Source organism: Notolabrus celidotus, chromosome 11, assembly GCF_009762535.1.
Source record: "Notolabrus celidotus isolate fNotCel1 chromosome 11, fNotCel1.pri, whole genome shotgun sequence".
Classification (NCBI taxonomy): domain Eukaryota; kingdom Metazoa; phylum Chordata; class Actinopteri; order Labriformes; family Labridae; genus Notolabrus; species Notolabrus celidotus.
The window spans coordinates 15,429,288-15,444,010 of record NC_048282.1 but is presented as its reverse complement, the minus strand read 5'-3'; the positions used below and the strand labels follow the sequence as shown (position 1 = coordinate 15,444,010).

The following is a 14,723-nucleotide window of genomic DNA, read 5'->3' as shown; positions in this document are numbered from 1 at the left end:
CAGCAGCTGCCTTGAGCTGGCCTCCAAATTAAAACACCAGGAGGAGGTCAGTCAGGCTCAGCAGGAAGACGTGGAGGAGCTCCAAAAAAAAAGGAGGATCAAGTGTGTCTGAAGAGCGAAGATCCCTCACTTCCAATTGACATCACCCAGGAAGACACAGAGGAAGACACTCAGGACATGGACCAAGAAACATCTGGGACAACACCTGAGATGGTCCACGAGTCTTTTGGGATGGAGAGGGTCTCTTTGTAGAGGAGATTCAAGAAGTCCCTCACTCCTAAGAGCCGCCGCCAGTACAAGAAGCGGAGGAGGCAGACCCAAGACCACCAGAGACAACACACACCCAGGCTTTAACATGCTCTTCAGTGCCTGAGTGGGTTTATTCCGGGCGCCCTGGTTCCCACAAAAACAACTTCATTAAAATAAATAAATAAATAAATAAATAAACAAAATAACATTTTTTTCTGTTTGTTAAGATTTCTGCACAGCATTGTGATGTGTTTCTGATACTGTGGTTTGTAGAGAGATTATTCTGCTGTGATAAAATCAAATACTGTGTTTGATGAGTATGTATCTACTGATTATACAGGAAACCCTCAAAGCGTCCAAACAGTGTTAATTTCTTTGACAAAAATGATGATGATAAGTGTTTGTCAACAACCTTTGTTTTTATGACAAAGATACAACGATGGCGAGCTAAAAGTAAATCACTGATGATAAAAACTTTGACAAAAGTATGTTTAGTTTTCCTGAACAAGACGAGATGGGGCTATGATGTCACGATGATGTAGGGGTACAGTTTTTATTTTGTCACTTGTCTGCACTAAGTGGGCTGCTGGTCAAATTCTCACTGCCTCTGTACATCTTTCTCATTTTTGTGGATGATTTCATTTTCCTGATGCCAAAGCTTCAACCAGCCACCTGTGATGTCAGTTTAACATTTGATGTTTGCCATTTTTGACACTATTACCATTACCAGATCTGTGTCAAAGCCTCAAATTACTCTTGTTTGGTGATATGTCAGAGTATATTTAAATAGATGCTTCGTGGTTTTGATCAACTCTCATCAAAGATGACGTGCAGTTGAGAGTGTAGTGAACTGAGTGTCTGTCCAGTGCGCCAGTCACCACAGGCACAGTAAGGGACAATGCTTCAAGTGCAACACAACCCTCTTCATTGTGAACACACTCAGGTGTTTACTGCACTTTTATTGAAGTCATAGAAATTCAATATAGCCAGTGCATTACCCACAGATCAATCAGCAGGGACAACACAGCAGCATTATACTGTGGGCTAAATCATCCCACTAAGGTAAGGAATGTGGATATCACACAACTAAAACCTGACACTAATTTCTGATGGGCTGCACAAATCAATGTTGCGTTGAGGTAATGACTAAATGTAAGGACTTTTTATTGACTAAAACTACGAAGGGCAAAAAAAGACTAAAATGTGATTAAACTTGTCTTTTCATCTTAAAACTTGAACTAGATCTAAAATATTTGTTAAAATTAACGAAGTGTCCAAATGTATCGTCTTTTTACTGCTGGTCCTTCTTTTAGCTGTTTCATTAACTCCTGTAACTTTACAACAAATGAAAGAACTGTACATTTTGCATCCTTTTAAAGAAAAAGAAACAAAAGAAAATAAAAGAAGCAGGAACTGGAGTCTGTTTTCTTCCGGTAGATGTAAATTCGTCACGCCCGCCCCTGTCCAATCAGAACCCTTCCCCACCCCCAGACCTTAAGCGGAATTGAATAAAGACGATTAAATGTGTTTTCCATGTAAACCTCAATTCGGAATTACTATTTCCATGTAAACACGAAGGAGAATAGTTTAATTCCAATTTTTTTTATTCTGAATGATTAATTCCGAATTAAAAAACATCATGTAACCGTGGCCAATGACACAAATTTTTCATGCAAATGAGGGGAAATATATTTTTGTTAACTACAGAGCTCTCAATTCAAAATAGTTCAACTTTTTCAACACTGCCATGCTGGTCAATGTCCATTCTCCCCCATGACCAGTCAAAATCAAGAAGAGGGGGAACCCTTAATATCAACTTTGTCAATAAAAAAGGCAGAGAGTGTAGAAGCCATTTTTTACTTAGGCTGGGAACTTACCTGCTGGATTTAGGTATGGGCAGGGCCAGCAATTATACAAGGCAGGAGGCACAGGTGTGTGTTTGAGCAGTTTTCAGTGGAAGAAATTGGAAAAACTCTCATGGAATAAACTGAGATTGAACTGCGGACCTGTGAGTAATCGATTCCTTTTCTTTTATGAATGACGGTGGACACGCGTCAGAAAAGAGTACTCCAACTAACCAAGTGACATTTCAAACTGAATCAAGAAATCTGTCACTACAGAGAGAGACTAACCAGACTTGTTTTTTTTGAGAGAAATTTCCAGGCAAAGTTGTTGCTAAAGCCAAGATAGTCAATCTCCATTGTTTTTACATTTCCTTTGAAAAATATATTTTAAGAAAATGAACTGTTAAGCATACAGAGCAACTTACAGCAGACATAATGATCACTCGCAAGGGAAACAGAAGTGTTAGGACGCACCTTTCATAACCTAGCGGTAGTAAATGCTAGTTAGAGGCATTGAGGTTGTTGGCGCTGCCAGCACAAAATACCGCCTTGAGTGGACACAGGCCTTTATCAAAAACAATATTGCAACTTCAAACATCACAGTAACTCCAGAAAACACATTCTCGATGCTATGTATATGATATAAAATACAGAAAAGAATTTATTCCTTACTTTGCAAGTTTCATTTCAATCTGCTGGCGGATTTCTTGGCGCTCCTGGTCGCTTCTTACTGGGAAGATGTTCCTGTCCTCCAGCTCCTGTTTGCTGGGCCTGTTTCGTAGTTTGACAGCAAGCAACTCCTTCCTTAGCCTGCGAGGAAGTGTGCCTGAAAACACACACAAGGTGATTATTACAAAGGGAAGTGCAACTTTCAGTATTATCATTCTTTGTAGACAGCTACCATTGTTTTAATTCATTTTTGCAATTTACTCTCCATCCTATTATATAGGGCTTTTAAAATAAATTTAAAGACCTGTATTAATGTGTTCTATTATATAAATGTATTAATAGCTCAATTAGCTATCTTGTCGTCTTATGACCTTGTGATTGTGAATTCATCCTTCTTGTTACACAACCTTTGCCACAGAACACTAGCCCTCAGTTTTAGCCATGTTCTAGGTCAGCTATATTTACTCTCTAATATTTACTTACTTATCAGCTCAGTTTTGATCTTCAGCTGACATAGATATATTGCTCTTATATATTGGCTGCTAAGTTCTCCAGTGTGTCTAGCAGACAGTTGCTAATTTGGTCTACTATGTATGCTGAGCATATGTTTTTTTTAAATAAAAACTCTGGGGTAAGAAATGATGAGAGTGAATTCAAACAATAGAGTAATGTACCCTTAAACCAAAACACTGGACACTGATTCTAAAATGATCTGTAAAGCTGTACAGAACTGCTGTGTTGATGCTTTAAGTTGTGCAAATTCCCAAATATAGGAGTTTACAGGATAGGAGTCGTGACTGGGAATTCTCTGGGGGCCTAAACAAACTACTGTGTATTTAACTTGCTGGCAACAGCAATGAGGATTTAAGGCAGGTCAGTAACATATTCTCAAGACTACATGTTCATGTTGTATTAAAGTAAAACAGTTTCAAATGCAAATACTAAAATATGCAAATCAATACTTCATTGTAAAGCGACTACTTACATTTATAGAACAAAGAAAATCATGCGTAGAAGTTGAGATGCTTACAAACAAACAAACAAACAAACAGCTGTTTAAAAAACATGTTCTAGCTCTGTAACCCACCAGATATAACGGAATCATTCCAGCCTTCCAAGTCATTGGGGAGGCCTGAGGTGTTGGAGAAGCAATGGTCCTGCCGCACGTTCTCCTTGTTCTCCTCCGCCTCCTTTTTGGGCCAGTCAGACCCACCTATCACACAGCTTCCCATCAAGGATGATGTGTGCTGGTTTTCTGAGCTGCAGGAGCGGGAGAGCCGACCATCAGAGCACCACAGCCGGGGAGGTGAGCTCTGCTCACATCCTTCATGTACACTAACGGGAAGAAGAAAGATAGGTAATTGAAGGATAACATTGGCAGCTGTAAAATGAGTTGAGAATTACATCTGGGATTAATAATAGATTTGAGGTATAACTTAAGCTTAGCCTTACACCACTTTCAAAGTAACTCATTTGTTTTAATACATGTGCAGTCTGAGAGAGGAGGCTGTTGTATGAGGTCATTCTGAGGACTCACCTCTCCTGTCTATTCTTAGAAGCAAAGGCTCTCTGCAGTTCCTCCATAATACAGCTAGGGGGCATTGGAGGGTGCATCATGTTGCCTAGATGTGGGGACCCTGAGGAGTTGCCGAGGGGCCCTCGTAGTGGAAGGGTCATTGAAATCATGCTCTCTGTAGCCCTGGATAGAGGCTCCTTAGGGAGGTAGGAGTTTGGCAGGTGAGTGGGGAGCGACACAGGGCCTGAATCTAGAGGAGAGAGGGAGAAGATGAAAAACAGTGCAAAGATGCAAAGTGAGTGATATGTTTGACAATTACAAGAAAGAAGGAAACAGATATTTTCCCCTACTTACACAGGGTTGCTATTAACACCAAATTAAAGTGTAGCACAAATTGTCCCACTATGTCTTATTTCTTTTTGTTTGTTTGTTTTAAGCTTCTATACTTTTGTAATGTGCCACTACATATAATAATCAACTACAAATAAGGAAATACTACTTTTTATACTTGGCTATAAGTTTGATAGCTTTAGGTACCACTAACTTCAATCAAACAGCCAACTGTAGTTCAAACTGTGTAGCATCTTTAAAACAATCACTGTTTGAATGCTCATTAAGTGTTCAATGCACAGTAGATGTAAATACCCACCATCTCCAGTACTCAGCTGGGCAAAATGTTTTGGAGGTACTTGTGGTGGAGAAGTTCCTGTAGGGATTTCCTCTTCTAGTCTTTCCTCCATCTGCTCCCCCATGTCCTGCAGCCCCTCGGATAAATCCCCGGGGAGGTGCAACTCCTCTCCTCCTTCATCCTGTAGTAACAATACATTGTCCTCCTCCTGATCACACTCCTGGGGAGGGGCAGCTGTGACAGAGAGGAATGAAGAGGGAAAATAGTGAAAATGTAAATCCTCTTTGATACTGCATGGAGAACAGTGTTTAAAATAATAGTCTTAAGTTAAAACATGGGAAACATACATCTGACTTACATTGTGTAAGAATGAAGGGAAGTTTAAACAATAACTTAAATTGATAAGGGAATGACTGTTAACATACATATTGAAGGAGTGTTGTTTTTTATTTTTATTTCAGGGAGGGCATTACAAAATTACCAGAACTGCTGTTTGAAATTGACTTCAATACACTGGTTTTGCATGTAGTTATGCATATTGTACACCTCCTATTGTAAATGAAATTGGAGGCAGTGAACTGCATTGGACTGTCTTGCTGCCCTCTAGTGGTGAAAGTTTACAGAATGAATTCACAAAACGATGCTATTAGAAGAACCAATGTCTTTATGGATCACATAGAATCAAAAAACAAATAAAAATCAAATGGTCTATTTAAAGTGTCTGCACTTTTAACATTATGATTCATAATGTATTTGTCCAACTCTATACAAATCATCTTTAGCCATATTGGTTCCAAGCATTTTATTAAAAACCACAACAGTACTTTCATATTGATCTACTACTAATGTAAGAGAAAGACACCCAGCCACTTTATAAATCCATTCTCTCTCTCATCTGTTGCTCTTGCAGCTCTATAACATCCCCTGATGCGTTGACACTGAGTGTTTTGAGGGATTGTCCTACCAGGTGGGGGCAGCTCTTCATCAGGACCGAGGTACTCCACACTGCTGACTGTGAGGTTTGAGTTCAAAGATCCCCCGAATCCTCCAAGCCGGACTGTACCATCTGAGCAGCAGCCCTGGGTGGGGGAGTTTGGGTCGTGGCATAGAAGACTGCTAGATAATGCTACATCTGTGAGAGGGGAGAAGAAGATGTGTAGCCGTTAGGATTTTTGCAGGACATTCACATGAATTATCTTCATATGTAAAAAGTAATCTCTGGCATTGATGCTAAACCTCCTTTAGATTAATCTCTTACATTTCTCTGTTATTCTGAAAGCTGATCTATATTCTCACTATAACAGTCCACTCTGAGACCATCCAAATTATTTGTGAGAATGGCCTGTTCATTATAGAGCATATGATTCAGCTGTTTTAACTAATGTAATTGGGAAGAGAAAGGCTTATCAAAGCATTGACTTTAAATATCTGCACTCAGAGATATAGCTGAAAAGACACTTTTCTATATAATGCAATAAAATTGTATCATTCTTTGTTTTTTATTGAAAGAGTTAGACAATTAGCCTTGGAAAGACATGTGAGGCATAAGCATCCACCTCTAAGTGAGTCACGTGTACTTGCAGAGTAAGAGCACCTACTAAAGGGACGGACTGACAAACCCCTCACCAGTACTGTGATGTGACCAACTATGAGCATTTCCCTGAATGACATTCAGTCTTTATGTCACCTTGAGTCAACAGCACTCTCCATTACAGCTAGAGCATCACATTTAGCCTTGTGTTCAGCAAACAGAATACTGGACATTGTGCAGGTATACTTGCTATCACTGCTTTTAAAAGCAGGCGCACAAGGTGACTGTGCGAGGAGTCAATCAAAACTGTTGAACCTTCATGTGATTTTTATTGTGACATTTGAATGAAAGTGTGGTATCATTTTCAGGAGATGGTGATAAGGCCTCAGCTTGTGTCTCATATGTGCTATATCGTGTTGCAGAGCTAAGACCTATTTTATAGAGTAATAAACCTACTACCCCCCATACATTACATACAAATGTAATAAAAGCCCACTGCTCCTTTTAAGGTAATTTTACAGTTGTCTAATATTCCTCTAACCACGTGGATGGAAAATATTGTTTGCTCTAATGATAAAACATAACAGACATGAATGAGGTTTGTCTGATGGAACATCTGAAGCATAGTCCATTGCAATAAAACAATGTTGTAAGTGCTATTTTGTATAGATTTGCCACATAATGGTAATCATTTCTACCAGACAAACACCATTAATGAGTGATAATATAGAAAACTGTGCTCTCGAATTATTACAAATTGAAGAGGACTGACTTAATTCACACAGTAACGGCATGAACTCCCACATATACTCCAAACACCCTCTCATTATCCCTTCCGAACCCAATTAATTATAGAAGATACAGAGAAATGTGGAAATTTGGATGTGTGTGGATCTATTTGTGGACATGGACCTTGAAGTACTACAGGCCACCCACTACATCACTTCACCCTGCACTCACCACCCATCCAGTTCTGTACCTGTGGAACTCGTCTTGAGCTTCTCGTTTTTCTTTTTTCTCCATTTCCAGGGCTTGAAGATGCGCCCCAGGGTAGCCAGCTTGCTGTTACGTCGGATGGGTGGAGTGTGTACCCCGGTCACCAAGCAGCCTGTCCTCAGCACCCTCTGCTGGTCGACTAAATCTACTACAGGGACAGAGGAGTTGGAAAAAGAGGCCCAGAGGAGGGCCGAGAGATTCAACAGGAGGATGAAAATGGGTAAGGATAGAGAGGGAGAGAGAGGGAACAGCATAGTAGAAGTGTGTTGCAGTGCAGAGGGACAGATTGAAGACATGCAGGGATGAATAAAAATGTGAAAAGTGGGTGAGAGGAGACAGAGAAACAAGGAGAAAGAGAAACCAGAGCACAATTAGTATGCTCACCTTACTGAATAAACCATGATGGACTCCAAGTGCTGTGAACAGATTGAATTAGAGAGACTAATTTGATCACAGCACACTCCCTCATGGCTGTGAGCCCCCTCCCACAGAGCCATACGTCATGTTTCAAAATAAATAACAAACTCACAGGCTGAATTTGACAGGAACAGAACGGCACACAGTCACAGACAGCCTCACAAGACTACAAAAAGATCCATTTCCCCAGAGACCAACAGGTGTGCCAGCAGCACTGCTTTCCCAGAAGCAGCATTAGACTCAGTTACCTGGTAGAAAAAAAACGGGCTGATTGTTTTTCATTGTGTCAACCCTCTTTTTTTCCTGGTACACTGCTCTTCTTCCAAAATGAACTGTAGTGATGTTCTATTTCTCACAGGACAGATGTCTCCCAAAGTAATCAGTGTTTAAAAAGAGGTGAAAAGACATACCATAATCCTACAAAACAGGCAGAAAACAAGGGCTGCATGCAGTGTGTTTTCATCATTCCATCCTATGAGACATGTTTTGGGTGCCTGCACGTCTTGTGTTGCATATGACTGAACCACATGTTTGTATTATAGTCTGAACACAGATAATTAATGTGTTTTTCCTTTCAAAGAATAGCTCTTTCCTCCAAGATAGCACCTGCTAATTGCCTAGGGAAATAAATAAAGGAGTAAGCAGCAACTGATGAGCACAGTTTATAAAATTGAACCAAAATAATATATAAGCCGTTCCTGCGTGCGCAGAGACCCTTTTTTTGGCTCAAGATGAAACTTCTATTCCATTGAATGATGGTTGTGACTCATATCAGGAAAAGTGTGGGTCCACAGATCTGTACATTCACATTGCTGCTTGTTTGCCTGCATCCAGTCGCTAAGAGTGCCAAGAAAGAGGAAATGTACAATAAATGCATTTATTTAAGTGCTACATACGTCAATGTGACAAAAATTGCAGCGGTATCTTCCTTCAGGAGGCTGATATCTTTGTTCAATATTCAGCTGAGGAGGAGGAGGGAAGGATTTGTGATGGAGGAGGTTGGGGATTGAAGAGGGGGGGATTGAGTGTCTCAGGGTGTGATGTGGAGTACAGTGATGGAGGAGGGAGGATACAGCTGACTCCTTTTCATGCTTTTTTTTTTTTTGCTGCCCCTTGCTTCTTTCCCGAAGCACATGTGGAGGGGGAAGAGAGAGGGTGGTGATGGTGGTGGTGGGGATTGGGGGAGGAGAGAAGAAAGGAGAGGAAAAGGAGGGAAGAAACAAGGAAATGGGAGGGGAACCAAGAAAAGACTAAAAAGCAGAGAAGAGGACAGAGAAAAGGAAAAGAGCGGAGGGAAAACAAAGAAATGAGGAGAGGAAAAGGACAGGAAAAGTAATAACAAGAAAAAGCTAACATGAGATGAAAGGAGGTAATTTACAGTTTGGCTTTGAGCGTAAAAGTTCCAGGAAACAGGTCAGTTGACCATGCACACCCGTCTCACCGTGTCATCATCACTACTGTCACAGATGCAGCATGGCAGACGTGGCGCCGCACGCAGAATTCAGGTCAAGCTTGAAGGAAACGCACCCAGTCGCTCAGAGAAAAAAGCTTAAGAGAAGAAGAGGGGTAGCGGGAGGGGTTGAGGCGTTGTTAGTGTGTGTGTGTGTGTGTGTGTGTGTGTGTGTGTGTGTGTGTGTGTGTGTGTGTGTGTGTGTGTGTGTGTGTGTGTGTGTGTGTGTGTGTGTGTGTGTGTGTGTGTGGGTGTGAGGCAGAGAGAGAGAGGCTGCATGTGTGTGTGTAGTGTGAGAGAAGAGAGGGGGAGAGGAGGTGGGGTCAGGCCCACTGCTGTTGCCATGGCAACCACATCCAGATGCTGCCGCAGCAGTCAGAGCCAGCGGGAGGAGCGAGTCTGTGTGTAGCTCAGAGGAAGAGGAGGAGAGAGGAGAGAGCAGAGCAGAGCAGAGCAGAGCAGAGGAGCCCCCTACTCAGACATTTCATGCCACATCTTAAGCCAGTGGAAGCACCCAGTGCATTGTGGGAATAGGGGGTGAAGCCTCATGGCGGACAAGCTCTGTCTGCATTTTGAAACAGGGAAGGAGACAAGAGGAAGGGCGGGTGGGAGGGAGGGAGGGAGGGGTTCAGGAGAGGAGGAGAAAAGAAGGGGGATTCCAGGGAGAAGAGGCGAGAAGGAGAGATGGGAGGGGGTTGTTGCTATACGGAAGCGCTTGCAGGAGAATCTGAGCTCCTCCAATCACAGAGCAGCTATTTATAATGCATATCAAGTAACTCTTCATTTTTCATAGAAGGGACGGTTGTTCACAGAAAATGACAGGAGTCTGGGTAGAGTTTGGAAATTAGGGGAAAACACATGCATACACATGGAGATTTTTTCTTTATCCGCTGGATGAGGATGTATCCGAATGTATGTCAGATAAGCGTGGACGGACTACATGCACCATGTGGCGATTACGTGCAATTCTAATTAATATGCTAATGCAAATAGGATTTATTAAATCCATGTGTCGTGCTGATGCAACGGACCAATAGTCTGTTTGCTGTGTGCCCATGCTTCTCCCAGACACTAGTCTGCACACACTGTAATTCCAATCGGGTGGTGGCGTTTTGGCTCCTCACCGGATGAAAGATTAAATTCCTAATAGAAAACGTAATATCATTCATAAAAGACCCCAAATATAAAGTCTGCATAATATATTTTATACTGCATTAGTGCAGTCTGAACTCAAAATGATTTAAGAGTGGGATAAAGTGGGCAATCTAATAATGTGACTTGGCAAGAAAAGAGAGACTGTAAGTGTGCCACCAGGGACCACACCCCACTTAACCAGCTTGTCAGCACATTCAGGAGCATAAGATCTCCCCCTTACACGTACACAGTGAGCACAACCCCCTCCAGACTAAGGTGAGCTAACTAAAAGGTATCTTCTAAAGTGTAGGAATCTAACATTAAAGATTATTTTCGCTGATAAATACAAAGTGCCGGTTTATTTTCCAGCTCTGATGTATCACCGACAACACAAAGGCAAAAATGTGAGTGAGCAATGAATACAACTCTGAATCTGTGTGACCTTTACAATTTTTGTAATCACATTGAGGGGATGAAATGAACAGCACAGTTAAAGCAGTGAGGTTGTACGAGGCAAAGCCTTGCTTTGCTGAATCACCTGATCACTGATCTAATGAGTGGGTTTGTGTTTTTAAATCTATCACTGTAGTAGAAAAAGACACATTAGAGTGAAACAGCTCTCCACTATCAACATAGTATTTTACTGGGGCATCATTTGTTATAATACCTGTTTGCACCAATTGTCTGCATAACAAGACCAACTTGAGTATTCAAGGATTGATTATGTGATAGCCAGTCTTGCAAGCAAGACTCTGGTGCTGTTGCTCCCAATGCAAAGATATCTGTTAGTTAGGTTACAATGTTACAATGTCATTTAGCAGACACTTTTATCCAAAGCGACGTACATACGATAACAAGAACAAGACTAGCAAAGATCTAGACAAGAGGAAACAAGATCAGTAAGAGTAAAAGAGTGCTTCAAGACCATTTGGATGCAGGTACTGCCAAGCAGTGTGAAGGCAATGCACAAAAGTAAATAAGGATTTTTATTATCATTATTATTATTTTTTTGTAAAATAAGGAACATCTACAATGAAGCAACCAAACAATTTAAGAGCTTCCATTATCATCATCAACAATTAACTTGTCATCACCACAATAATTACCAAAGTACCAAGTGCTGGGTCACTCCAGAGCTGAACACAGATTCCCAGAGTAGAACAGGAAAGTGCGAGTCAACTGTAGATGGGAGACAGGTTGATTGACAAGTGTACCAGACAAATGTCTGGATTGCAAAAAACTTTTGTGCAGTCATTCATGGTCACCAGAATTATGTCATTAGGTCCTTTGGATTAATGCTAATGACTTAGGTGGTGCTCTGACTTTTCCCTCAAAGCCTCCTTAATGCTTTATTTTTGTTTAACTATGTCACATGTCTCTGTCAAAAGATACACATTTTATAACAGACATTCATGGTTCCCAGAGGTTAGACCCTTGTTTTCCTCTAGGGATACACTGCGGGTTGATTTTTGTGCTTTTTTTCTAGACTTTTACTGGATGGATTGCTAAGAAATTCAACACAGATGTTCTAAAACTGAACTATTTTGGTGATCCCTTCAAAGTTTTACTCCAGTGCCTCCATCAGGTGAAAAGGGCTAACACTTTACAATAATGGTAAACATTTTTTAGCAAATGAATGCTTCTTTCATGTTGAAGTAATGCATGACTCATGATGAATTTCTGTTTGGATTCCTGTAGGATGCACCATTAGTTTCTGTTACTCATCAAGTCTTCAGGTAATGACTACGTGTTTAACATTGTGACTAAGATTAAACACGTAGTCATCACCTGTAACGTTATTATTAGTTATTAATGAGTAACAGGAACTAATAGTGCATCCTACAACAATTCAAACAGACATTCACCATGAGTCATGCATTACTTTAGCATGAAGTAAGCATTCATTCTCTAAAATATGTGTACCGTTAACTGTGAATGAACTCATTATCCCGCATGATGAAATAAAGCATGCACGCATGCTTATAGAACAGAAGACTGAACACTATGTTGAACCTACTAACACATTATCACGTTAGCATTGTCAGTGTTCCATTTGTTTGTGTAATTCAGCTTCTATAGTTCCCTGCTACAAGCATCTCTCCAAAAAACCTGTTTCTAATGAAAAAAGGATATATAAATCACTTTACAACCTTTGCTGCAAACTACAACGCTTGTCCTTCAGTGGTCTCATCACAGCTATAAATAACATCAGACTGACCCTCAAAACCTACCATGTCTGTGAACCCCACAGAGTCTCTGTTCCTCGCTCCAGCCACTCTGCGCCTTCCACCCAAGCAACTAACAATGTGCCCTTGAATGGACCACCTCCTTACCCGCTGCCACGCCAACTAACCTCCTCACTTTACCCCCCTGGCTTTACAACTGTGCTGCCATCTGTCTGTAGCTCTGCTGCCTCGGGGGCTCGGCCACAGTCAGGGCGCACGGCTAACGACTCGCAGGGAGAAAGCAGAGCAGAAGGGCTGAAGAAACATGAAGTGAAAAGAATATGAATGAAAGAGAAAGACTGAAATCAAAAACAGTAGTTTCCAAGTATAGAGTGAATTATGAAAGGATAAGCTGAGAAGTAATGAACACCTTCGCAAAATAACTCGATTCTAAATAGAGCAAAGTCCACCCAACAAGGACATTAATAACATCTGAAATTCTTGTTTCATAAAGCTTCCTTTCTTCTGCAAGATTTATTTAGTCGCTGTTCTGACTTGTTTTAGATATAACCAATATAAAACATATCCAGTCACATGCAACCCTGTCAAACTCTGTTTCCATATTAAATAAATATCAAAAATACTAATGAGTAAATATATATTTCCTCTTCCGGATAGCTTTATTAGGAAATGCAGTTTGAACAATTCTGCAAACATAAATTCATTAGGCAGAAGACCAAGAGCCATAATTGAGAACAGCGAGGTCATGTCCTTGTTTTTCTCTTTATTATGTTGATTCATTTCCATTTTTCATACCACAATGTATTTCATTAAGAGGAGAAAGAATGTTTCCCCTCCTAATAAAATACACGCCCTCATCTAAAAACCTATCCCTAATTAAATCATAAAAAAGCAGTCAATAAGTACGCAAATAAACAAGTTCTGGCATGAACCAGACCAAGCTGTGCATCTTGGTAAATGTGTTAAGATGACTCATCCTAACATGTATGATGTGATACTGTAACTTGTTTGGGATTTGAACTAATTTCGGGGAAACAGCGTGTGTGGTGTGAGGCGACATGAGTCAGCAAAGGTCAAGCCTCTAGATCATCAAAGTGATTACAGCCCGAGTGTGAAACTCCAGAGTGTGGGGTTCTGGCACCAAGAGAGAGTGAAATCATGTCAGTGAGGCCAGCAACCAATAGGAAACGCCCAGGGCCCTCGTTTCTTACCATATGTTGGTGAGAATGAGGACTAGTGGGTGGCTTGGTGTGTAAGCCTTTGCTGCAGCATCAACAAAAAGAACTAAGAATCTGGTTCATTCCTAGTGACTGTTTGAAGGCTGCTTGTGTTTACTACTATATCTATTACTTCCAAAATTGATGAAGTTTTCCGGACAGATAGGTGTTGGGGAATATACAGATTTTGGAGTTGATTGCTAGAATACTTGGAAACCAATGAACACAAATTTAATTCCTCTCATCAGCTATCAGCGAGTGCATATTTATTTTCAAAGGTATATTGTTAAAAAGTCCTTTATATCAAAGGATGCATTATCTTATACATCATGTTTACATGTCACGAAAGAACAACATCACTGCCAAGTCTGCAAACTGTTTCATGTTTGATTGAGGTTATACCCTTAGTGATCAATCAATCAATCAATCAAGCTTTATTTATATAGCACCTTTCATACAAATAAAATGCAACCCAAAGTGCTTTACAGTGATTGAAAACAAGAAAGAAGCAGAAATGAAACAATGGCAAGACATATTAGGGGAAGATAATAATAATGATAATAATAAAACTAATAAGAATACAAATTAAAAATAAGAACAACATGAAATAAAATAAAATAGAGACTAATGCACACCAAAATAAAATATGTGTAATTAAAATAAGTTAAAGCATCAAAATTAAGAATAAAAATAGTTAAAATAAATAGATTTAAAAGGTAAGGATAAGAGTTGAAAAATAAAACTAAGGCTAAAAATATCAATAAAACTGAGTAGATAAATAAAATTAAATAAATGAATGAATAAATACATAAAAATAGAATAAGATAACAGTTAAAATTACTAAAATAATAAAGCAACATTTAAATCAATATTACACTAAAAGGTA

General features: G+C 40.1%; 1 protein-coding gene and 1 long non-coding RNA gene across 5 annotated transcripts in view; one reads left to right on the top strand and one right to left on the bottom strand.

Annotated features, from left to right (window-relative positions):
• phactr3a (phosphatase and actin regulator 3a) overlaps positions 1-14,723 on the bottom strand; it is a 37,866-nt gene that overhangs the window by 9,184 nt on the left and 13,959 nt on the right. Inside the window, exons 2-7 of one of the 3 annotated variants that reach the window (XM_034695654.1) lie at positions 7,417-7,581; positions 5,871-6,038; positions 4,928-5,140; positions 4,300-4,528; positions 3,850-4,097; positions 2,766-2,919 (exon numbers count right to left, since the gene is read on the bottom strand). In XM_034695654.1, coding sequence (XP_034551545.1) covers positions 2,766-2,919; positions 3,850-4,097; positions 4,300-4,528; positions 4,928-5,140; positions 5,871-6,038; positions 7,417-7,581 — 1,177 coding nt within the window. Of the gene's footprint in view, positions 1-2,765; positions 2,920-3,849; positions 4,098-4,299; positions 4,529-4,927; positions 5,141-5,870; positions 6,039-7,416; positions 7,694-14,723 lie in introns of those variants that run through there. The other 2 variants (XM_034695655.1, XM_034695651.1) reach the window with 2 other exon arrangements.
• Positions 2,153-13,198, top strand: LOC117821409. Of its 2 annotated transcripts, XR_004632966.1 has the most exons (7): positions 2,153-2,257; positions 2,832-2,936; positions 3,536-3,635; positions 3,873-4,068; positions 5,817-5,901; positions 7,467-7,653; positions 12,686-13,198. It is a non-coding gene; the product is annotated as an uncharacterized LOC117821409 (long non-coding RNA). The 2 variants fall into 2 exon arrangements; XR_004632965.1 differs by lacking the exons at positions 3,873-4,068; positions 12,686-13,198 and having other exon boundaries at positions 7,467-8,738.